Genomic DNA, 25,551 nt, shown 5'->3' with positions numbered 1-25,551 from the left:
TTGATGTCTGCCGAATCACTAAAGGGGCACATATCGAACATTTGTGAATGCCTAAAAAAACTTTTTGAGTTTTTGTATGTGTGTGCAAAGCATTGTGAAAATATCTCGAATAATAAAGTTATTGTAGAGCTGTGAAATCGCTTCAATCATTTGTAATAACCCTGTATTTAATCTAAGTGAAGTTGTCAGAATTTAGTTAAATGGGTAGTGTTTCTTGGTAACATAAATATGTACTCTAAAATTTTTTATTTATCTTTTTAATTTTTATGTTTCATCATAATTTTTATTCATTAATAATAATAAAACAACAGTGGTGAACGCTCAGGTATTTAAGAAAACTGCGCTTCTGCAACAAGTACTTGCAGAAACATGTTGAAATAAACTTGCCCTAGTGACTTGAGGAATTCAACCTGAGTAAGTAGACACCTCAGCAGGTGCTTATAGAAGTTACTTGCTAGTGGCCTTTTGTAATACTTGGTGTCTAGGGGCAATTAGACTTTGGCAGCACTCGAAGACAAATGAATATGAGGGTTGGAACTTAAATAGTGACAACTATTTTTTCACAACCATTACAAGAGAGTTACATGTTTGCACCTGTTACTGTCCTTCAAAGCAGTCACCAGCATTGCCAGTGATGTGGAAGGCATAGTATAACGTTGGCAGAGCCTGTTCTGTTGATAATGCGAATGGAATTGTCTAGAGTGGTAACCTTTTTTAATTTCCTATTGTGTTTGTGTATTATTGAGGCAATTTGAGGAAAGTTGAGGAAAGCTTGATATTGTTTTGTACCCCATTTCCCTCCTCCTCTAAAAGGCATATTGAAATTATTTGTGTGAAGTCTGGATAAATACGCTGATGGGGGAGGGGGGGGGGGGGGACACACAACACCAAGAAGGAGTTGTACAACGCAAGCGAAATTTGGTAGGCATGTTTCTACATCTGAAAGACTATGTCTATTCAGATTTCATGCCAGTCATATAAGAGTGGAGCTGTAAGGATACAAACCAGGTTTGCTTTAAATACTTGCTGTAGTGGTTGTGAGCATTAGGTACCTTTGAGATTGGACGTAGTGATCTGATATTAGTCAAGAATGCTTTTAAGGCAACAAAGATGTCATTATCAACATGTCACAAAGATTGAATGTGGTCATTTAATAGGCCTACGAGAAGCTAGATGTTCCTTCTGCGATATTGCAGGAGGACTTGGCAGGAATGTAGCCTCTGTATATGATTGCTGGCAGTGGTGCTCACGTGAATGTATGGTTCCAAAAAGACCAGGCTCCGGACAGCCATATGCCACTACTGAGAGGGAAGACCATCATGTTCGGCATGTAGCTGTAGCAAATTGTACTGTATCTGCAGCAGTAATTTAAGCAGCAATTGACACCAGAGTGACACAACTAACTGTTACACATCAGTTAGTTCAAGGACAGCTCTGAGCAGATGCCCTGTAGCATGGCTCCACTGACCTCAAACCACTACCATTTGTGACTTCAAGTGAGAGCTCAATGGAGGGCAGGGTGGAGATCTGTTTTGTTTTCTGATGAAAGCTGCTTCTGCCTCAGTGCCAATGATGGCCGTTTGTTGGTATGGAGGAGGCCAGTTGAGGTCCCCAACCAACCTGTCTGCATGCTAGACACACTGGACCTACACCTGGAGTTATGGTCTGGTGTGTGAAATCATGTGACAGCAGGAGCACTGTCATAGTTCTCATGCATCCTGACTGCAAATTTGTATGTCAGTCTGGTGATTTTACCTGTTGTGCTGCCATTCATGAAGAGCATACCAGGGGGGCATTTTCCATCTGGATATTGTTCGCCCACATACCACTGTTGTAACCCAACATGCTCAACAGAGTGTCAACATGTTGCCTTGACCTGCTTGATTACCAGATCTGTCTCCAATCTAACACATGTGGGACGGCATCGGACAACAACTCCAGCCCCATCCCCAACGAGCTTTAAACATCCCTGTATTGATTGATCAAGTTTAAGAGGCATGGAACTCCATCCCACAAACTGACATCTTTCATGTAACACAATGCATGTGTTTCCATGCTTGCATTCAACATTCTGGTGGTTTCTCTGGTCATGGCTTATCCATGTGCTGTCTAGACAAGTATGTTCCTGAAATTTCGTTACTGTACATTAATTATATTTTGGGTTGAGATATTATGAAATTTATTTCAGTCTTTGTTAACTAACTTTTATTCACCAATCATGCTATTATTACTTCTAATGCAAGAATTTTAAATTATTATTATTATTAATTTTTAATTGCATTTGAGGTGCCTGTTAATTAATAGGACCACTTGAGGAGAGAAAAAATATCTGTTCAGTCACCACCTACTTTGAATCTAATACACAGGGTGTCCCGGGAGAAATGGTCAGTATTCAGCTATATGACAGGGACCTTCATTCAGAGAAAAAATTCTAGTGAACATTGAGTCTACAATACATGCCCTAAGAGCTTTGAGCACTTCATCTTTGGTACTGTGAAATAAATCTCTTCTATTGCAAGCTATTTACTTTGTATATTTTGCGAGGTGGTATAGTCCAATCCACAAATAATGGCAGTTTGCACATGTTGAGATGGTGACAAGAATGGCATTGTAGACAATTCCAAGTGGCAGTTGCAGTATGTGCATGCGCAAGCTTTCCGCTTGAAGGAAGCGTGTATCCTGAAAATTATGTCTCTTGCTTGCTTATGCAGAATTTATCACTCACCACCACCATCAGCAATGACAACTTACAATAAATGACATATAAATTCACTAAACAACTTGTTACTATCAAGTTTATTTCTTGTATGGCTACAGCATTCAGAGCAGAGTGCTCAGAACATTAATGAACATTCATTGGCTGTCAGCGAATGCATGACATAGGTGCACAGAACAAGGCTAAACTCAACTGCCATTGTTCATGACTCCTATTATAGTATGGACCAAAATGTGAAAAAAAGTCTAGTAAACATGGGCTCTAGAATGCATATTTTAAGAACTGTGAATACTTGTTCATCTTCACTAATGTGAAACACATCTCCTCTACTGAACAAGTGCTCATAGCTCTTAAGGTAAGATAGGTCAGGAGAGTAGTTAGTTGCATATCTGGGTTTTTATCTGTGCTTTTTGTTTAGTTAAGTTAGCAGTACTAGGATGGGTAGGATGTGCATATGCTATGTGAGGACCCTGAAGAGCTGGTCACAGTTCACAAGCTGCTGACAGTCAGTCACCTTCATGGGTTCTGCTGCTGAGGCACCTCCTTGTGTTCCCAACGCAATGGATCTGCACCCATGGCAGGGTGGATGGCAGGTGGTAAAGCGTTTGCGTCACTCGACGCAGTGGTCCTATGTGGAGATTGGCCATCTGGTCTTGCCTGTTCGCCCTATGAGTGGACGGTTGGCCATTCCTTCAGCAGGCACACAGGGGTATGATTTTGCTAGTTACTGGGAGCTCCAGCATTAGGTGTGTTATGGAGCCCCTTAGGGAAATAGTGTACAGGACCGAAAAGAAAGCCGATGTGCACTTGGTATGTCTGCCGGGGCCCTCATCCGAGATGTGGAGGAGACCTTGCCTACAACTATTGAGCATGCAGGGTGCAGTTGTTCGCAAGTTGTGGCTCATATCAGCGCCAACAAAAACACCTGCCGCTTTGGTTGTGAGGCCATTCTCAGTTCATACAGGCAGCTGATGGAAATGATGAAGGCTAATGGCCACTTGTGCAGGGAGCAAGCAGAGCTCGCAATGTAGAGTGTTGTTCCCAGAGTTGATCAGGGCTCTGTTCTTTGGAGCAGAGTGGAGATTCTCAATGAACGACTCTGCTGACTTTGTGGCAGTTGTGGTTGCAGATTTATGGACCTATGTTACAGGGTGGAGAATTTAGGAATCCCCTTCGTAGGTCAGGGGTACACTACACAAAGGAAGCAGCTACTCATGTAGCACAGTACTTATGGTGTGCATATGGGATTTTTGTAAGCTGTGCGGTAGTTAGAGGTACCCTGACTACACGCATATAATGAAAGCAGATTGCATTCAGAATAATGTCACTTTGAATTCAAAATTTTATCAGTAAATTGTTGAAATATTCATAACAAAGTTCCCAAATTTAGTGCCCTCCAGGAAATTTCCACACTCAGATTATTCTCAGGACCAAAAGCTGGCTGAATTCCAAAGTAGAAAGTAATGTGATGTTTAGTGATTCATGGAACATATATCGAAAAGATGATTAGACGCCATAGGAGGGGGTGTGTCTCGGAAAGCATCACTAATGTGAAGCTCAGCCTGCCCTTTTCTTACATTACATCTGGCAAACTATGGGTGAAGTGCAACAGGCACATTTCATATTCCTAGATTTCCAAAAAGTATTTGACATGGTGCCCCACTGCAGACTGTTGACGAAGGCACGAGCATACGGAATAGGTTCCCAGATATATGAGTGACTCAAGGACTTCTTAAGTAACAGAACCCAGTACATACTCCTCAATGGCGAGTGTTCATCAGAGACAAGGGTATCATTAGGAGTGACCCAGGAAATTGTGACAGGACCGCTGGTATTTTCTATACACGTAAATGACTTGGCAGATGGATGAACAGCAGTCTATGGTCGTTTGCTGATCATCCTATGATATACAGGAAGGTGTAGTTGTTGAGTGACTGTATTGAGGATACGAGATGAAATTTATGGTTGGTGTAATGAATGGCAGCTAGCCCTAAAAGTAGAAAAATATGAGTTAATTCAGATGTGTAGGAAAAACAAACTCATAATTTTTAATACAGCATTTGATGTCTGCTGCTTGACTTAGTCATGTTGTTTAAATATCTAGGCATAACATTGCAAAGTTATGTGAAATGGAACACGCATTTAAGGATTGTAGTGGGAAAGGCCAATGGTCTTCTTCAGTTTATTGGGAGAATTTTAAGGACGTGTGGTTCACATGTAATGTAGACTGGATTTAGGATACTAATGTGACCCATTCTTGAGCATTGCTCAAATTTTTAAGATCTACACTAGGTCAGATTGAGGGAAGACATCAAAGTAATTCAGAGGCAGGCTGCTAGATGTGTTACCAGTATTTTCAAACAACATGCAAGCATTACGAAGATGGTTGAGGAACTCAAATGGGACTCCCTGGAGGGAATATTACATCCTTTTCAAGGAACATTGTTGAGAAAATTTAGAGAACTGGCATTTGAAGCTGACTCCAGAATGATTCTACTGTGTCCAATGCACATTTTGTGCAAGACATTGAAGGTAAGAGAAGAGAAGTTAGGGATCATATGGAGGCATATAGATAGTCACTTTTCCCTTGCTATATTGGTGAGTGAAACTGGAAAAGAAATGATGATTGATTGCGGAGTATGTGTGTAGATTTAGATGTAGATTTTAGAACCCATTTTCACTAGACAATTTTTTGCAATATGGAAAGCAAAGAGCTTGCAGCAGAAGAGCTTTGTTTCACAGTATCGAAGATGAAGTAGTGCTCATAGCTCTGAAGGTATGCTTTTTAGAGCCCTTGATTACTGGACTATTTTGCTTTGAATTATCATTCCTGTCAGATCTCTGAATACTACCATTTCTCGTGACCATCATGCATAGTGAAAGCTACTGTCTGGGGTTTATTTTCTGTAGTGTTTGTGTCACAGGCACTTGTCTTTATGTACTGCTGTTGTATGCAGTGATCCCAGCATTTGCCAGTAACTATTTGGCAGTCCTGCTGTGTTGTAAACCAGCTGCCCATAAATCCCAGTAGAGTATTCTGTCTTTGGAACTTTTCTCGGTTTTTCTGAACTATCCCTATTTGCCTTCACCCTGTGACATTGCAGATAATTCAACACAACTACAACACAAATATCTGTCTTTGCACTGGAGTATTTAACTCAAAATTAAACTATACATCTATAATATTTGCTCTTGTAGTTGCACAGTTGCCAAGTAATACATTCACCAAAATGAGTCAACATTGCAGCAATTTGTCATTTAATTAATGTGTACATCACTTCATCTAATAGAAACTACAGCAGTTACAGTGTGTAAGTACTAATCACGTTCATCCATTTCTTGGATAAAACACACTACAAACATGTTTCACAGATCGATGTGCGCCTTGCCGTTTGGAGTTGAGACAGTTGACAGCAAGGCGTCAGGAACTCCACCGTGTAGCACTTCAGGGACGTGAACAACTTGACGAGCAGGAAGTGTGGGAACCACCACTGTTACCTCCAACCTGGCGACTGCGGGGTGCACTTGTAGCACATCTGCATGAACACCGTGGTGCTGTCAACAGGTGAGAGGAGACTGATTCTGTGTAGGGCATGGTGTGATATAACAACAAGGTGTAAATCAGTAGTTTAAGATGCATAACGATTATACATTTCATAGATATTGACCCCTGCTTTCATCACATAATGAGCATCAGTGTACACACTTTTTCCAAATCAGGGAAGTTGGAAAGGGGGCAACATATGTGGAAATAAGTATTTGGAACTGTGCTTTTTTTGGGGCATTTTTTGAAAACATCTACTGTGATGGGCTACTGTTGGTGCATAGTGTAAAGGTGTAACAGTTCTGGTAAGTAATACACATGCTGTCATTCATTGGCATGAGATAGTTCCCATGATAGAATTTTTTACTGTGTACTAGTATGAGAACATGCATGAGCTACGGAGTTGAGAGGGGTTCACTGATGAGAGAGTTTGCTTATTATAAGGCCAAAATGAAGTGGATCCATATTACTGTCAGTAAAGAAAAATTCTGATTTTCTCAGTGTTAGCAAAAGTATGGTTAAATGCATTTCAAAGATATTTTGGGAATCTTCAAGTGTTTTTCTTTTTCTTTTTTTTTTCTTTTTGTAAAAAAGAAGGTTCTGGTAGATGACAGAAGTTGGTATTAGATGAGTTTTCACAGGTGTGGGAAGTCCATGCTTCATTGTGGAATAGTGAGCAAATGAAATAGAAGGCTGTCATTTTTCGAATGAACATTTTGACATGTTGTCTTGAAACTGAGCTTCAGATTCAAAAAGTTCAACTTAAAGCTTCTGCTGATTGAAAGTAATTGAATAGCAGAAAAAAGGCTGAAAGTTATTGAGGGGAATAAAAATATTGATGCCATACAAAGTGGACTATTTATTACACCGATGAGATTTGGTGTCGTGCAGATCATTCCAAAAAGTTTGGATAACAGGATCAAAAACTCCTGTATGCATTTAAAAATGAATATGATTATCTATAAATCTATAAGTAAGTGCTTAAGAGTGGAATGGCTGAAATAGTGGGATTCAAACACTGTCTGGTCCTGGAAAGAGAATTATGGTGTGCCACATTGGAAGTGAAGATGAGTTCATGCAAAATGCTAACTAATGTTTTATTGGGCACCAACTGGTGCATATTCCATTCTGAGAGCAGTAGAAAGCATTACAAAGAGTGTTTCAGTAGTGCTCTTGAAAAGTTACCCAATCAATATGTTACTGCTATAGATCAATTACAAATAATAAATCCAGTGTTGTGAAATCCACCTATAAAATGAATTAGAAGAAGGATCCGATTATTGAATGACCAGAAACATTAATCTAGAATTTGCATCTAATGTCACATTGTAGAGGAATTTACAGGTTTACAGGAACATGCGCGACAGCATTACAGTCACAAGAATTCTTTGAAGCAGTTATTGCCCATGGGGCTTTATCAAGAAGGAAATAAAATGAGAAGTTAAGGGGCAGGGTGACAATTATTGAACTATACAAAAAAATGTAAATTAGTTACAAACTACAGCATGCACACTATTTAACATGTAAATGTCACTACAGATATTTGGATTTATGTTATGACATGTTTGATATGCCTGCCATCATTGACATTGATGTGGTGCAGACGAATAGTGAAATTCTGCTTGACCTATTGAAGTTTTGTGACACTAATGCTGTCGATGACCTCCTGAATGGCTGTTTTCACCTCAGCAATGGTTTTGGTGTTATTACTGTACACCTTGTCTTTAATGTAGCCGCAAAAAAAGGAGTTGCACGTGTCCAGAACTGGAGAATATGGCAGCCAATTGAGGCCCATGCCAGTGGTCTCTGAGTACTCCAGAGCCAGAATGTGGTCACTTAAGTGCTCCTCCAAGACATAAAACACTCTCCTGCTTCAATGGGGTTGAGCTCCGTCTTGCATGAACCATATCTTGTTGAAATCAGGGTCACTTTTGATAATGGGGATGAAATCACCTTCCAAGACCTTCACATACCACTCGTAAGTCACCATGCCATCAAAGAATATTGCACTGATTACTCCGTGACTGGACTTTGCACACCACACAGACACCCGGTGAGGGTGAAGAGACTTCTCAATGGCGAAATGCAGTTTCTCAGTCCCCCAAATTCACCAATTTTGCTTATTGATGAACCCAGTCAAATGAAAGTGGGCTTTAGTGCTAAACCAAGCAATAATGCGCATACTAATTACCATCAAGCCCCAGGGCCAACTTTGCAGTCTGAACGTCCTAACACAAACCATTCAAAAGTTATGACGATTTAATTTCAAACAGTTCAATAATTGTAACCGTGTACATGATAATTTACAGCTTTGCAGCTCCACTCTACAAAGATTTCCCCAAATTGAACTCAGTGATTCATGTACACAGATCATCTGTGCTCAAAGAAGTCACTTTCTTGACATGGTAACAGAACAATTGCTGATTCAAATTGACACTACGATAGCAATGAGGCCTCAGGCAGCAGCAAAAAGGATTAATGTGGCTTCCTCCCCAATTCACTATTATGTCCTGAAAAGTATATTCCAGCTCATTGCTTCACATCATAGATAGAATTTCCATTCACATTACAAATTGACAACACATTTCATTATTCATTTAGTGAGCATTGTTTATATGTTAAGTGTTCATAAACAATTTCCCATGTTACTGTTTCTCAAAATCCAGATCCTTGGTATCTACCAGTGACTGCCAAGAAATATAGCAATGCTGTTTGGGAACACAAAGACAAAGTTGCCAGTTTTTGTTGGTGAAAAAGGTGTTTCCATTACAACAGTGGCAGTGCACTAGCGTGGCAGCTGCACTCGTCCACAGCCTTGCATAGATTGCAGCAACTAACACAACTGCATTACTGATTCTTAACTGACAGAATTGGTGATTATTCATTATTAATGATATGTTCAGGCTCTACACCTATTTTTTCTCCATTGCGGTAGCTATGAAGATAAGCTCAGTTGCCAGTGTCTTACATTTGCCATTATTCTGACGAAACAGCTAATAAGAAAACAATGAAAAAACTGCTTGTAAATAGAGAATGGGGGTATCTATAATCTGTGTAAATTAGGGCCTGTCTGTTGTGACTATACAAATTGGAAACTTACCAAAATGCTCAAAAAACACACTTCCTTATAAATATTTCCACATGTGTCACCCAATTTTCAGTCAACATAATGTAGCCATTTACATTGTTTTATGCATGAATGATCACCGAAACAGTAGCATTTGGTACTTTGCTGACAAGGTTACATCTTGTCAACCAGGGTAATGTTTTCTGCTGTTCTCAAATGAAGACCATAGCATTGACTGTTCTCTATACAACCCAGCTACATTTGAGCTAATTTCCTGTCAAACAGCACCTACCCTTCCCTCCTCTCCTAAAAATTTCCACCATTTTATTCCATTTCTTCACTTTTTTTTTTTATAATTTTATGGCTGTTTCTTCTTCTTCTTCTTCTTCTTCTTGTCCTTCATAGTCTACTAATTCTAACAGTGCCCATTTTGATGATTTTTCTTTTTATCTCATAACCATCTTTTTTTTCCCTCTTACCAACTTATCAACTGGTCTTCTCAAGAAATCCGGACCAGACGAGATACCCTTAAGATTCTACAGTGATTATGCTAAAGAACTTGCCCCCTTTCTATCAGCAATTTATCGTAGATCGCTGGAAGAACGTAAAGTACCTAGCGACTGGAAGAAAGCGCAGGTCGTTCCCATTTTCAAGAAGGGTCATAAATCAGATGCGAATAATTATAGGCCTACTTTGCTTACGTCAATCTGTTGTAGAATAATGGAACATGTTTTGTGTTCTCGTATTATGACGTTCTTAGATAATACAAATCTCCTTCATCATAACCAACATGGATTCCGCAAACAGAGATCATGTGAAACTCAGCTCGCCCTATTTGCCCAAGAAATTCACAGTGCCGTAGACACTGGCGAGCAGATTGATGCCGTATTCCTGGACTTCAGGAAGGCATTTGATACGGTTCCGCACTTACGTTTAGTGAAAAAAATACGAGCTTACGGAATATCGGACCAGGTTTGTGATTGGATTCAGGATTTCCTAGAAGAAAGAACACAACATGTCATTCTTAACGGTTCAAAATCTGCAGATGTAGAGGTAATTTCGGGAGTACCGCAAGGAAGCGTGATAGGACCTTTATTGTTTACAATATACATAAATGACTTAGTTGACAACATCGGTAGCTCCGTGAGGCTATTTGCAGATGACACGGTTGTCTACAAGAAAGTAGCAACATCAGAAGATTCGTACGTACTCCAGGAAGACCTGCAGAGGATTAATGCATGGTGCGACAGCTGGCAGCTTTCCCTAAACGTAGATAAATGTAATATAATGCGCATACATAGGGGCAGAAATCCATTCCAGTACGATTATGCCATAGGTGGTAAATCATTGGAAGCGGTAACGACCGTAAAATACTTAGGAGTTACTATCCGGAGCGATCTGAAGTGGAATGATCACATAAAACAAATAGTGGGAAAAGCAGGCGCCAGGTTGAGATTCATGGGAAGAATTCTAAGAAGGTGTGGCGCATCGACGAAAGAAGTAGCTTACAAAACGCTTGTTCGTCCGATTCTTGAGTATTGCTCATCAGTATGGGACCCTTACCAGGTTGGATTAATAGAAGAGATAGACATGATCCAGCGAAAAGCAGCGCGATTCGTCATGGGGACATTTAGTCAGCGCGAGAGCGTTACGGAGATGCTGAACAAGCTCCAGTGGCGGACACTTCAAGAAAGGCGTTACGCAATACGGAGAGGTTTATTATCGAAATTACGAGAGAGCACATTCCGGGAAGAGATGGGCAACATATTACTACCGCCCACATATATCTCGCGTAATGATCACAACGAAAAGATCCGAGAAATTAGAGCAAATACGGAGACTTACAAGCAGTCGTTCTTCCCACGCACAATTCGTGAATGGAACAGGGAAGGGGGGATCAGATAGTGGTACAATAAGTACCCTCCGCCACACACCGTAAGGTGGCTCGCGGAGTATAGATGTAGATGTAGATGTAGATTTTGCTGTATCTTCATTAATCTAGTATAATGGAATAATACAGGGGCTGTTCAAAAAGTATCCAGCTGTAATTTATAAAGTCAATCTTTATTCACATACAATTGTATGTCACCTTCAGAGACCAGAGTAGTGCCCTTTAGCTTCTACACACCTCTCCAAATGCCGCTGCCTCTGATGAAAACATTGCTGGAAACCTCTTTTGGTATGGTATGCAGCTGCTCCATCAAATTCTGCTCTGAAATCTTGCCCCTTTTCAGTTTTGGAAAAAGTCTGAAATCCCTTGGTGCTAAGACAGGGGAATAAGAGGGCTGATGACCCACAGCCGTGTTGTGTTTGGCCAAAAATGTCTGAATTAATTGATAACGAGGAGCAGGCACATTATCTTCGTGGAGGTGCCAACTGACTGCTGCCCACAAGTCTGACCATTTCTGTCTCACTGTTTTGTGAAGGCAACACAGAGCCTCTTGGTAGTACTCCTGATTGGCATGGACCAAGCCTTTGGAGTAACCTGCGGACCTGTCTCAATTTATTGGGTCTCGGGAATAACGGATGCTTCCATTGTGATGACTAGAACTTTGTTTGTGGGTTGTACCCATAGATCCAGGACTCTATAAAGTGAGTGGTGTGCAGATTACCTACTGATTAAGGAAAACCTCAGTAAGTGTGTTAAGAAATTTGGGATTACTTTCACTGTGTCTGGCATGTATTGTGTGATCTCCGAACGAAATTGTATCTGCCCGTAACTGTGTTAAGAAATTTGGGATTACTTTCACAGTGTCTAGCATGTACTGTGTGATCTCCGAACGAAATTGTATCTGTCCAGTAGGTGTTAGCAACTTTGGCATACATTTTGCTGAGATCCTCCTGAGGCCCATGTATTCTGTTAAAATGGAATGAATGAATCCAGTACTGATTTTAACCTCATCTACAAGTACTCTGATCATGATTTGAGTATCCAGCATCACTAGGGACCTTACATGATCAATAACAATCTTAGACTTGCATTCAGGAGGATGACAGTCCAAATCCTTGTCTAGCCATTCATGTATATTTAGCATAGCTTCTTGAAATCACCTAAGGGAGATGTTGAGATGGTTCCTTTGAAAAGGAAGGTGTGATTTCCTCCCCTGTGCTTCCCTTTTGTTAAATCATAATCAATGACCTAAGATTTTTTTATCAATTGTAGAAATTTCTCATTCATTTGGTTTCTCAGTTACAAAGGTTCAGAAATGGCTTCTCTCACTTACTGAGGTTTTCCTTAATCAGTAGGTAATCTGCACACCACTCACTTTATAGAGATTTTAGAAAAGAAGCAAGGAAACAGGATATCAAATACATGCAGAATTAGGAAATAATGTAACAAGTTATAATGTAACTATCTAAAAACAGGTATTTATAATTATGCACTTACTTTAAGAAATCTAGCAGCTCTCTTTTTTGTGTGCTTTGGGATTTTAAAGTATTTTTTGAGCTTTTTCATCAAAAACTGGCTGATCAGTATCCTTTGAAAATTGAAGGAAGACTATTCTCTGTCTTTCATATTTAAACCTACTTGGTTGTTTGTGGAAAGGATATTCATTCATCACCAAAACAACCATCTATAATATTTTCTTCAATATCACTGTCTTATGCTCATAAACCAAAACACTCTTATCATCTTTGTAAACCAGTTAATATAATCTTTAAATGTGGGTACTGAACTTACCGTCTGCAGCTCATGGTCTAGTGGCTAGTGTTGCTGCCTCTGCATCGCGCGGTCCCGGGTTCAATTCCCGGCTGGGTTAGGGATTTTCTCTGCCCGGGGACTGGGTGTTTGTGTTGTCTTCATTTCATTATCATTATCATTCGTGACAGTGGCTAGATTGGACTTTGTAAAAAAATTGGACTGTGTAAAAATTTGGACTTTGTATAGTTGCTGATGACCGCGCAGTTGAGCGCTGCACAAACCAATCATCATCATCATCATCAACTGTACTTTCCTATTTTGTGAGAAACCCAATGTCAGCTTCTTTTTCATTTTCCAACCTGAAACCTAGCTTTCATGAAGCAGTTCTTGATAGTAATGTAGCTTGTTGCAAACATGCTGTCCTAGAGAATTTCATGCCAAGGGTACATTTATCTTGAGGTTAGTATCCTTATCCAAGTGTCAAAATGTGTGTGATGAGTTCATTACAACAGTAACATTGAAAGTTTAATGGATGTCATTTTCTGTAGAGGTTTTTATTCGGCTTTTAAAGTTTTAGTATTACATCTCTGTCAAACATCTCCAAATATATAGCAGAACATATTATGAAAATACAATGAGCAGACAATAACAGTATGAACTATGCTGACATTGGCTATGTATATAGTTAAGTTGTCCATCTGAAGACTGAACTGTGGCAGTGAAATGTAAGTCACCTCCTATCTCTGTGTTATGATTCACAATTTGCAGATGTCTCCATTTTGTACTCTTATTCACAGGTTGGTCTCGATACCAGAGACTACACTGTTTGCAAGTTGTTCAGCAGATGGCTACATTCGTCTTTGGGACTGTGGCAAAATGGAAGGTCGAAATATTGCTAATCGCTCACGGCAAGTTTACAATAGACAAGCAGGCCCCCTTGTCGGTCTCACTGTATGTGAAGGCAATCAGTCTCTAGGATCTGCTTCACAAACTGGTGCAATTTTTGTCTTAAGGTATGCATTAATTTACTAATGATTTTTTAGCTACTATTGGTGACTAATGGTTAACAAAAGATGTTGATATTTTTGTGAATAATATGTGTTACTTTTGTAAGGAAAAAATTGAATAATTTTAATTGTGTTCATATATTTACCAGTTTTATCATCAATTATGTGGCTACTGACTTGAGTGCTAAAAATGAACACCAAATTTTTTACAGTTTGAAAATTGCTTCATAATAGTTAGATTTTCAGAATTGTGAAAGACTTGTGTTTCATTCTGTTTGTAAGATTCTGGATAAGTATTTCACTACAATAATTTTAATTCTTTTATCTTGTAGGGTTGAACCTAATAGCAACAAGATGACTGTGCTGCAGTCTCGGCAGCTTGATTTACAAGAAGATGGCTGTGCTGTTGATATGAATTACTTTGATTCAGGTTTGTTCTTTTAGAATTTTTATATTGAACTTTCTGACAGTGATATTGAGATGAAAACTTCTAATTGCAAATTAAACGTTCCACTAGATTTTTGTTTCTATATTTGTTTTGAAATTTATGTTATGTCCAATTTATCTGACAGTATCTTTCTGTTTTCCATCATTTATTAAATTTTGTTGTTGCTTTACATTCTTATGAGTGCAATGTTTACATATGACTCTGGGATGTGCAAAGTAACAGTAGATAATACTCGATAAAAGTGAAACTGTTATTAACCCCAGTGATTCAGATTCTCTGCCCAGCCTGAGTATCGAAAGAGACTCTCAGAGATCTTTAGCCTCTGTAACCTTCAGGTTGATATGCAGTCCTTTGTAAGGTTGGAAAGCTCAGCTGACATGAGAGATGGGTGCAGTTGCTGACAATTTTCTGCCGATAAATAATACCACTAGCTACTTGTCAGTCTCTCTCATTTATGACATGAAACTTGAGTTTGATTGTTCTGAACTTGACCTTGCCTCTTTGTTTCTTTATTTGGACTACACCCTGGATGCATTTATCACGCTTCTGGTCAGCTGTTCACTATATGAACTTTGTCATGACCAACCACATATAATTGCTTGTTTGTTCCTCTGGTCTCCATGTCACCATTCATGTGAGTGATCATAAACTTTGCAGCATTGAGAAAACCCAAAGATTGGTTTGAAGCCACTGTTCATTACTTTTTGTCCTTTCGGAGATGGTATGATCTTGCCTTCCTCCGACCTTTGAACTGACTAAAGGGAGAAGGGATGGAGGATTTTTCACATCATCACTGCAGCTTTTCATTTTTCATGTTAACAAATCACTGCCAGAGAAGAAAGAAGTGAATAAATATGCGCTTTCTTGTTAGGCTAAAGCCTGTTTTCTTCAGTACCCCTCAGTTGCCCTGAGGTTTCATGCCTCTTTTTCTTGAACAGCCAGTATTTCTTTTGCCAGCTGGTAATTTATTTCTTGTGATTTTTACGGTCTTCTGTTCATCCATCCTGTCTTTGTGCTCATTCCATTCATGCTTTCTCTTCTGTACCCACTCATTAATAGAGCCCACTTCACATCCTTTTCTAATTCCTTCTTTCGCTTCTCTCTATCGATCTCGCAGTGTCTTCCGTATAATCCTTCACAGTATTTTCATTTCCATGGTTTCCAAAAGTGTTCTTGTTTTTGAAGTTTCCAATCTTGTCTCAGCTGTGTATGGCATAATAGGTCTTACTAATGTTTTGTGTATTCTTACCTTTGCATTTTTCCCTATATGCTTGTTTTTCCAAGTAATTGCACTATTATGAAAAGGATAGATTGCTACTCACCATATCTTTCTATATATATAATAGAGGGAAACATTCCACTTAGGAAAAATATATCTAAAAAGAGAAAGATGATGAAACTTACCAAACAAAAGCGCTGGCAGGTCGATAGACACACAAACAAACACAAACATACACACAAAATTCTAGCTTTCGCAACCAACGGTTGCCTCGTCAGGAAAGAGGGAAGGAGAGGGAAAGACGAAAGGATGTGGGTTTATATATAACTATATATATATAGTTATAATAGAAGGAAACATTCCACGAAGGAAAAATATACCTAAAAACAAAGATGATGTGACTTACCAAATGAAAGTGCTGGCAGGTCGACAGACACACAAACTAACACAAACATACACACAAAATTCAAGCTTTCGCAACAAACTGTTGCCTCATCAGGAAAGAGGGAAGGAGAGGGAAAGATGAAAGGATGTGGGTTTTAAGGGAGAGGGTAAGGAGTCATTCCAGTCCCGGGAGCGGAAAGACTTACCTCAGGGGGAAAAAAGGACGGGTATACACTCGCGCACACACACACATATCCATCCACACATATACAGACACAAGCAGACATATTTAAACAGACATTTGTAAAGGCCCACGTGGAATGTTCCCCTCTATTATATATATATATATATATATATATATATATATATATATATATATATATATATATATATATATATATATATATATATATATACCTAAAAACAAAGATGATGTGACTTACCAAATGAAAGTGCTGGCAGGTCGACAGACACACAAATGAACACAAACATACACACAAAATTCAAGCTTTCGCAACAAACTGTTGCCTCATCAGGAAAGAGGGAAGGAGAGGGAAAGACGAAAGGATGTGGGTTTTAAGGGAGAGGGTAAGGAGTCATTCCAGTCCCGGGAGCGGAAAGACTTACCTTAGGGGGAAAAAAAGGATGGGTATACACTCGCACACACCACATATCCATCCACACATACACAGACACAAGCAGACATGTATTTTTCCTACGTGGAATGTTTCCTTCTATTATAACTATATATATATATATATAGTATTATTATTCAACTCAGCTAATGAACACACCTGTCAACTCCTGTCCTTAATAAAAGTCCTCAATCTTTCCTCTCCCACATCCACACCGGCTGTTCAGAGCATCCTCCTACAGGCCAATTAGAACAGCATGCCACCCTCCACCTCAAAAAACTATCCAATCTCCTGGTTTCCCACCTCCGGAAAGGCAACTCACTCACCCTTCACAACCTTTCCAGCAAACCTCAACCTCCTCTCATTGCACACTAACCCAGTCTCTCCCATCTACTCAATCTCCCACTTCCAGCTCCACTCCCTCCAAAACCTCAAAACTCCAATCAACACAATTTGGAACCGCAACACCCTAATTCAGTAGTTAACCTTTCCTCCAAACCTCTCGCCCAATCCGAAACCTCAGTCCTATCCAAAGGCCTCACCTTCAGCCCCACTCCCAGATTCAACCAAACAGCCCTCATCAAAGATTTACTGTCCTACACTCGTACTCTCTGCTGGAAATATCACTTTGCCACAAAGAAAAATTATCCTAATCCTACTCCTAATGATCCAACTTCCCAAGACATTATCCAAATTGAACCCTGCCTGGAACAGTTCCGTCCTCCGTCACAGCGGGACCCACCTCCTCTTCCTCAAAATCACCCTCTCCTAACCTTCCAGGAATTTCTGACTTCCAGCCTTGCCTCTCAATCCTTCTTAAAAAACCTTAATCCTACTCCCAACATCACCATTGCTGAAGCCCAGGCTATCTGTGATCTGAAGGCTGACCGATCCATCGTCATTCTTCCGGCGGACAAGGGTTCCACGACCGTGGTACTTGATCGTCGGGAGTATGTGGCTGAGGGACTGCGTCAGCTTTCAGACAACACCACATACAAAGTTTGCCAAGGTAATCCCATTCCTGATGTCCAGGCAGAGCTTCAAGGAATCCTCAGAACCTTAGGCCCCCTACAAAACCTTTCACCTGACTCCATCAATCTCCTGACCCCACCGACACCCCGCACCCCTACCTTCTACCTTCTTCCTAAAATTCACAAACCCAATCATCCCGGCCGCCCCATTGTAGCTGGTTACCAAGCCCCCACAGAACGCATCTCTGCCTACGTAGATCAACACCTTCAACCCATTACATGCAGTCTGCTATCCTTCATCAAAGACACCAACCACTTTCTTGAACGCCTGGAATCCTTACCCAATCTGTTACCCCCGGAAACCATCCTTGTAACCATTGATGCCACTTCCTTATACACAAATATTCCGCACGTCCAGGGCCTCGCTGCGATGAAGCACTTCCTTTCACGCCAATCACCAGCCACCCTACCTAAAACCTCTTTCCTCATTACCTTAGCCAGCTTCATCCTGACCCACAACTTCTTCACTTTTGAAGGCCAGACATACCAACAATTAAAGGGAACAGCCATGGTTACCAGGATGGCCCCCTCGTACGCCAACCTATTCATGGGTCGCTTAGAGGAAGCCTTCTTGGTTACCCAGGCCTGCCAACCCAAAGTTTGGTACAGATTTATTGATGACATCTTCATGATCTGGACTCACAGTGAAGAAGAACTCCAGAATTTCCTCTCCAACCTCAACTCCTTTGGTTCCATCAGATTCACCTGGTCCTACTCCAAATCCTATGCCACTTTCCTTGACGTTGACCTCCATCTGTCCAATGGCCAGCTTCACACGTCCGTCCACATCAAACCCACCAACAAGCAACAGTACCTCCATTATGACAGCTGCCACCCATTCCACATCAAACGGTCCCTTCCCTACAGCCTAGGTCTTCGTGGCAAACGAATCTGCTCCAGTCCGGAATCCCTGAACCATTACACCAACAACCTGATAACAGCTTTCGTATCCCGCAACTACCCTCCCGACCTGGTACAGAAGCAAATAACCAGAGCCACTTCCTCATCCCCTCAAACCCAGAACCTCCCACAGAAGAACCACAAAAGTGCCCCACTTGTGACAGGATACTTTCCTGGACTGGATCAGACTCTGAATGTGGCTCTCCAGCAGGGATATGACTTCCTCAAATCCTGCCCTGAAATGAGATCCATCCTTCATGATATCCTCCCCACTCCACCAAGAGTGTCTTTCCACCGTCCACCTAACCTTCGTAACCTCTTAGTTCATCCCTATGAAATCCCCAAACTACCTTCCCTACCCTCTGGCTCCTACCCTTGTAACCGCCCCCGGTATAAAACCTGTCCCATGCACCCTCCCACCACCACCTACTACAGTCCTGTAACCCGGAAAGTGTACACGATCAAAGGCAGAGCCACATGTGAAAGCAACCACGTGATTTACCAACTGACCTGCCTACACTGTGACGCATTCTATGTGGGAATGACCAGCAACAAACTGTCCTTTCGCATGAATGGACACAGGCAGACAGTGTTTGTTGGTAATGAGGATCACCCTGTGGCTAAACATGCCTTGGTGCACGGCCAGCACATCTTGGCACAGTGTTACGCCATCTGGGTTATCTGGATACTTCCCACTAACACCAACCTATCCGAACTCCGGAGATGGGAACTTGCCCTTCAATATATCCTCTCTTCCCGTTATCCACCAGGCCTCAATCTTCACTAATTTCAAGTTGCCGCCACTCATACCTCACCTGTCATTCAACAACATCTTTGCCTCTGCACTTCGCCTCGACTGACACCTCTGCCCAAACTCTTTGCCTTTGAATATGTCTGCTTGTGTCTGTATATGTGTGGATTGGAATGACTCCTTACCCTCTCCCTTAAAACCCACATCCTTTCGTCTTTCCCTCTCCTTCCCTCTTTCCTGACGAAGCAGCCGTTGGTTGCGAAAGCTAGAATTTTGTGTGTATGTTTGTGTTTGTTTGTGTGTCTATCGATCTGCCAGTGCTTTCTTTTGGTAAGTCACATCATCTTTGTTTTTAGATATATTTTCCCACGTGGAATGTTTCCCTCTATTATAATAATATAGTATGTTGTATTCAGTGCTAGAACCTGTCTAAGAATGAATACTGCATCTGTGTGTGACTACCAGATCTAAAACTGTACTGCTGTTCTGCAACGGTTGTAATGCTTTTTATTTTATTTCCTATTATTTTTGTTATGAGTATAAGAACTGAACACAGTAGATTTATCCCTCTGTAGTTGTAAGGGTCATTCATATCTCCTTTTTTGTACATAAGAATTGTAATACTAGTTTTCCTTTCATTTGGAATTTTATTACCTGTTATAACAATTAACCAACCAGGTTAATTGTTCCATTAGAGGATATCCTCCATACTTCAGTAATTCATTGGGATCCTATCATTTCCTGGAGGCTTCCTATTTTTTTTAACAGACTCACAGCTTCTTCTACCTTTGCACATGACACAGTTAAATCATCATTTACTTGTACAATGAACTCTAATATCTCTTCATTTGCTGGTGTTTTTTATTCTTTTATACCCTGTTAAATGTTTAACCTCATTCACTTTCAACATTTCATTTAATTTTCTTATCTGCTGTCGTATCATTCTCCAAACTTATTTCTGCAACCCATCGAAGTCATGTTCTAAATTTTTAGAAAAGTTTTCCCACTGTTCCTGTTAATAATGATTCATTAGTAATTTTGTCTCATTATGAGTCCTTTTGTAATCTTCATAAGCCTCATGTGTTTTGATTGTTTTATACCTCAAATAGACACATCTCTTTTTTTTCACGTTTCTGTAACCTCTTTGTGAATCCATAGTGCTCTGTTTGTTTTCTTCTCTTGCCTTGTAACGCGTATACCTAGTGCTTCTTGAGCAGCTGCTTCTGTACTTCCTCTGATTTTCTCCTAAGCCTGATCTACATTATTCTCCGCATAAATGGGTTTTTCTCTTATTGTTCTTGTTCCTTGCTACATGCAATCTGATTTTTGCCATAAGTAGACTGTGATCACTCTTGTGTTGGCAGAGTTTGAAGTCCTAACACCTAACACTGACTGAGGATGGATGTTCCTGTTTGTAACAATCTAATCTATTGTAAATTTGGGAACTCTTGTGTTCTGAAAAGTGTATTTGTACTGCTCTTTGTGGTCATAGAAGGTATTATTTATTCTTAGTTCATTGCTTGATTGTAAGTTGATGATAATACCATTATTATCATTTAGAAAGTCTTCATTAAATTGTTGTTTAACTCCATGGATGGAACTATTTCTAATATGAGCATAAAAATTCCCCCTTATGACTGCAATTTCTTTGGAAGGTATCAGACTGATAACTTCTTGTAACTGCTTGTGGAAAGCCTCTCTTTCTGTTCTAGGTTTACAATCCTTTCGGCTGTACTGGGAGGTAATGTTCAATTTGTGATGAGCTTGTTTCAATTTTAGTAAAACTATTCTCTCAGAGATGCATTGGCTCTCCTTAATAAGATCTTTGTATTTCTTGTGGATAATTATCGCTAGTCCTGTGTAAGGTCTTGTCTCCTATTCAACTCTCCTATAAATTAGTAGGCACTGGTCACATTCCTTTTGCCCATTGTCTTTCTGTTTTTGTCTCTTGGGGACTAAACATTGAGTTTTCATAATGTTTCAGTTCTTCTATAAACTCTTTAATAATTTTACTTCAGTAAATTCGAGATGCTGCATTTACTTAAATATGTTTATTTTTCGTCATTCCGTATCATATCATTACTCCATTACAATGAAGGTACAGTATGCTGAAAAACAATTTTTTTTTATTATATCCCCACTGTTTACTTGGCATTCTCACTGAGATGCTGTGTTATTATCATGAATCATTGAGTATTAAAATGAACACTTCGGTTCTCATAATAATCATTTGCCTCCATGTCATTGAAGTTTCCTTTTGTGTCAACCTGTTAAGAAAAGCAGAGGATGATGAATTGCAAGAATAAATTAGTGACTGTTCACAAGTGAGGCCATTGTCTGTTTACAAGCAGGACCATGATATGAGCTATTTTGTGAAACAGTGGAGAGACCAAATAAATGCTAAGTAACTTGATTGCTGTATTTAATAAAAGATAAACCACAGTACAAAAAAAGCTGTAGTTACTTTGTACATCTTATTTACTCATTGCCTGCACAGCTTTTACAGTTACATAAACAGTAAAACTGTGAAGCCAGAGTAAAATTGTAACTCTGTTCTTTAGCCTGTTTTAGTAATTAGAATTAGGGGAAATGACTTTTTGACATTGAGTCAGTTGAAACCCTCACCACTTTAGTTGGTGAAAAGTTTTAATTTAGAAAATAATTACTATTTTTCTTTTCCTCATAGCTACTGTTTACTAACTTATTGCTACTTTGCAGGTTCTCAGTCTGTATTGGTATATGCAACCATGTATGGTTCCATTGTGGGTTGGGACTTACGAGCTCCTGGAAATGCTTGGAAGCTAGATAATGATCTTAATAAAGGTATCAGTAACACAAAGATACCTAATAACTGGAATTTTTTTAATAAATACTTACATACATAAGTTAGTTTAAAACTGTGTGAAATTGGGAGTACTTCCTGTTATGTGTTTATATTTGGCAAGGCTGGACGTATTTTTGAACTGTATGTTGCCAATTAAAATACCAACGTTAATAGTGAGGGAAGTACTTTAATTACCTCTGATGCTGAGTGAGAAAAATATACAGTATCTCAAGTTCTCACTATAGTTGGATAGTGGTAATAGTGAATTCTCAATCATACCATTGGAGCAACTTAATAATTTGGACCTCCACCATTCACAAGTATGATGACAAGTGAAACCAGGAAATTACAGTCACAATTAATAAAAGTTCACGTGATATCTTGGCTGTTCCATATGATGAGATACTCAACTTCGATATCCTCCAGGATTGTTGGTTCAGAAAGTCCTTAATACTTGCATTGCTGTATTACTAATTTTGAAATAAAACACAGAGTCTAATACTTTGCTTGTCGTATATTGTAAATGATAATCAAGTACATAGGTGGAACAAACATTGGCTGTCTGACAGCCTCTGAAAGATGTTCTCACAGACAGCTTCTGAAAGACAATAATGCAGACAGGTGGACCATGTGGCTCATGCATCACTTCCTTTTATACAAAACTAAACAACTGAATGCACTATTGAATCTGAGATTTACAAAATAACAATTAAAGGTCGTGAGATAATTTTGGTTACATGTATCACAAAAAGGGTCACATTTTGCCCTTTAAGCTCTGATATATAATTAGGAAAGGTTTACATAGTTCCAAGCATAATTCCATAGAATATGATGTACAATAACACAAATTATATTTTAGTTAATTACAATCCAATTACTTTGAATAAGATATTTCTAACAGTATTTCCGTTTGCTCTCAAGTATAGCTATCATTTTAGATTATCGTAATGAATAAACATCGTAGCTTTTCAGAAATAGGGGAGAGAGAAATTTTCAAGAATATGTGTTGCAACATAACTGTACCATTCATAACACAGAATTTCAAAGTTGAGTTATTAACACACGGCTTATTCCCTTTAGTTGCTAATATACATTGGGTAGTACATTAATGTCAAATTTAATCTGGGACAATAAACTCATTTGTACTAATTTTTTAAGGGTCAGTTTACTGCTGGAACTGGGTATAGAAATAAAAATATAAAGTTCAGAAAGTTAAAAATTTGAGCAAAAATGACCTCTTCAGAGGATGTTGATGTGAGGAAGGAATTTCAGATTGGGAGGGGAAGATAGTCAATACCCCCTGAAGAGTTTTACTAACCAAAGGTTAGTGAAATGGTACCTCGAGGTATACTATCAAATACAAGTGTAAATATAAAAAATAGTGAGATACAGGTGGTGTAAAGCACCAAAAACATTAAATCATGTAACAGAAAATGTGTGTAATATGTATAACACCCAAAACATATGAAATTATAAAGGTATAGCATAAATAGTGTGCAACACTTTAGAAACAAACAATTTGAAATATAAAAATTTACAGTGGTATGAGGTATGAATTACAACAAAACATCCTAAAAGCTTATATGAGATACTCCCAAGGTGTAAATCAAAAGAAAGTTTTGAAATTACATTTTCCTCTGTAAGGTATTTATTCTGGTGGGTTCTCCACCCTCTACAGTCCAATGTGGCAGTTTAGGTAAAACTGTCTTTTCAGTACCTGAAACTACACACTGTATAAGTTTCCATCGTAATGGATGACATCACATAAAATAAACAAAAGTTTCTGTCATTTATGTTTATTTATGATAGCAATTTTCTATTTAATTCATTTTTCACTTCATATTGTAGTTCCTAAAATGGGTAATTTCACCACAAAACTAGACAATATATGTAATACAAATAATATATAAGTAACAGTATCAAGATATTGACTTAGGGAAGAATAATCACCATATTATACATAACATTAATATCCTAACATTGGATAGTTTTCCTCCTCCTGTATGTACAGAATTTCAAAGGCAGCAGACAAGTCTAAAGTGAAAGCAAACAGATCAGCATCAACCTCACAACAGTCAAAACAGAAAATTTCTGAGAGACAAAATGCTGCTCAGCCTGAAACATACTTACCATCTTAAGTGTGGCTCTAAACCAACAATGTATGTAAGTGTAAGATCAATAATCATGTGTAATGACTAAGTATAAAGTGTTTAGATCAGAATTACATTCTCAATGTATGTATGATCATCTTCAGTCTGCATCCCAGAATACACAGCATCACAGTGTCGTCTTGAAGTCTCTTTCAAAATATATATTTTTAGAAGAAAAGCTGTATGCCATAGCATTAAACTTAACTTTAAATTCCAGTTTTTCCATATAGTACTTAGAATCCAGTAAGTTCATATATATTGTGGTACAAAAAGTGTGAGTAACATTCAGTTAGCGTATAATTAATCAGTTACATAGTTAAACAAGAAAAATCATCACAGAGTAATTACAAAATAAATGAAACTTTAAGGACTAGCACTTTGTCTAAATGTGTCATGAAAAATCAGATAAAATGTACAATTCAAAGGTAATCAAGTTGCAGATTTGCTTCATGGACCATTCCTGAAATGTCACATTGAAGTCAAAGTATGACACAGATGATTAGAAGGATTTCATCATTAGAAACATATGCATATGGAAAAGAGGCAAATTGGTTGGGTGATCATCAATGGATGACATAATATAAAAGATAGAAGGAAACTTCCATCACGTTAGTAATGAAGAAAAACAGAAGACAAATTCCCCATGTATTTGCCTGAATGCCCCCCCCCCCCCCCCCCCCAAATCAATGAAGGTGATGTAGGTGTTACCATACAGCAACAAACAGTAGCATAAAAACAAACTTAGCACAATAGGCTGCATAACATAAGATAGACATGCTAATACAATGTGAACATTAAACAAACTAACCCTAACATGCTGTTGAAAATTGAAAAGAAACTTAAATAGTCTGTGTGTTTACATAAGAAGAAAACCAAAATTCTAGATATCAAAAACAGTAAGGTGGAACATCCAGTTACAGACCACTGTCACAATCATAAAACATAGCATAAGATACAGACATAAAAGTCAAAATTGAAAGACAAGATACCAGGAGTCAAATAGGACAAAAGCATGTACATATGTATACAGAACAATCAGTTCCATATATCATCATCAATTCATTTGAAGAAATCACAGCAGACATTATCTCAAAATCCCATCTCCCTAAAGTACATTTCTGCTATACAGAACAGTATTGGTGAACAAACACCTAAGTTCTACAACCACACACAATGTGTTTGAAATGTCAAGAGCTTCCTGCGCCAGAGCCAGAAACAAGGAGAAATTCAAG

At 39.0% G+C, this 25,551-nt stretch overlaps 1 protein-coding gene across 1 annotated transcript in view; it reads left to right on the top strand.

The window, feature by feature from the left end:
* LOC126175644 (phosphoinositide 3-kinase regulatory subunit 4) overlaps positions 1-25,551 on the top strand; it is a 189,732-nt gene that overhangs the window by 136,109 nt on the left and 28,072 nt on the right. Inside the window, exons 21-24 of the mRNA XM_049922534.1 lie at positions 6,089-6,281; positions 13,768-13,983; positions 14,310-14,407; positions 22,064-22,168. Of these exons, the coding sequence (XP_049778491.1) occupies positions 6,089-6,281; positions 13,768-13,983; positions 14,310-14,407; positions 22,064-22,168 (612 nt within the window). The remainder of the gene's footprint in view (positions 1-6,088; positions 6,282-13,767; positions 13,984-14,309; positions 14,408-22,063; positions 22,169-25,551) is intronic.

Source organism: Schistocerca cancellata, chromosome 3 (genome assembly GCF_023864275.1).
Source record: "Schistocerca cancellata isolate TAMUIC-IGC-003103 chromosome 3, iqSchCanc2.1, whole genome shotgun sequence".
Classification (NCBI taxonomy): Eukaryota; Metazoa; Arthropoda; class Insecta; order Orthoptera; family Acrididae; genus Schistocerca; species Schistocerca cancellata.
Note: the sequence above shows the minus strand (reverse complement) of the source record. Positions and strands in the feature narration are given on the sequence as shown.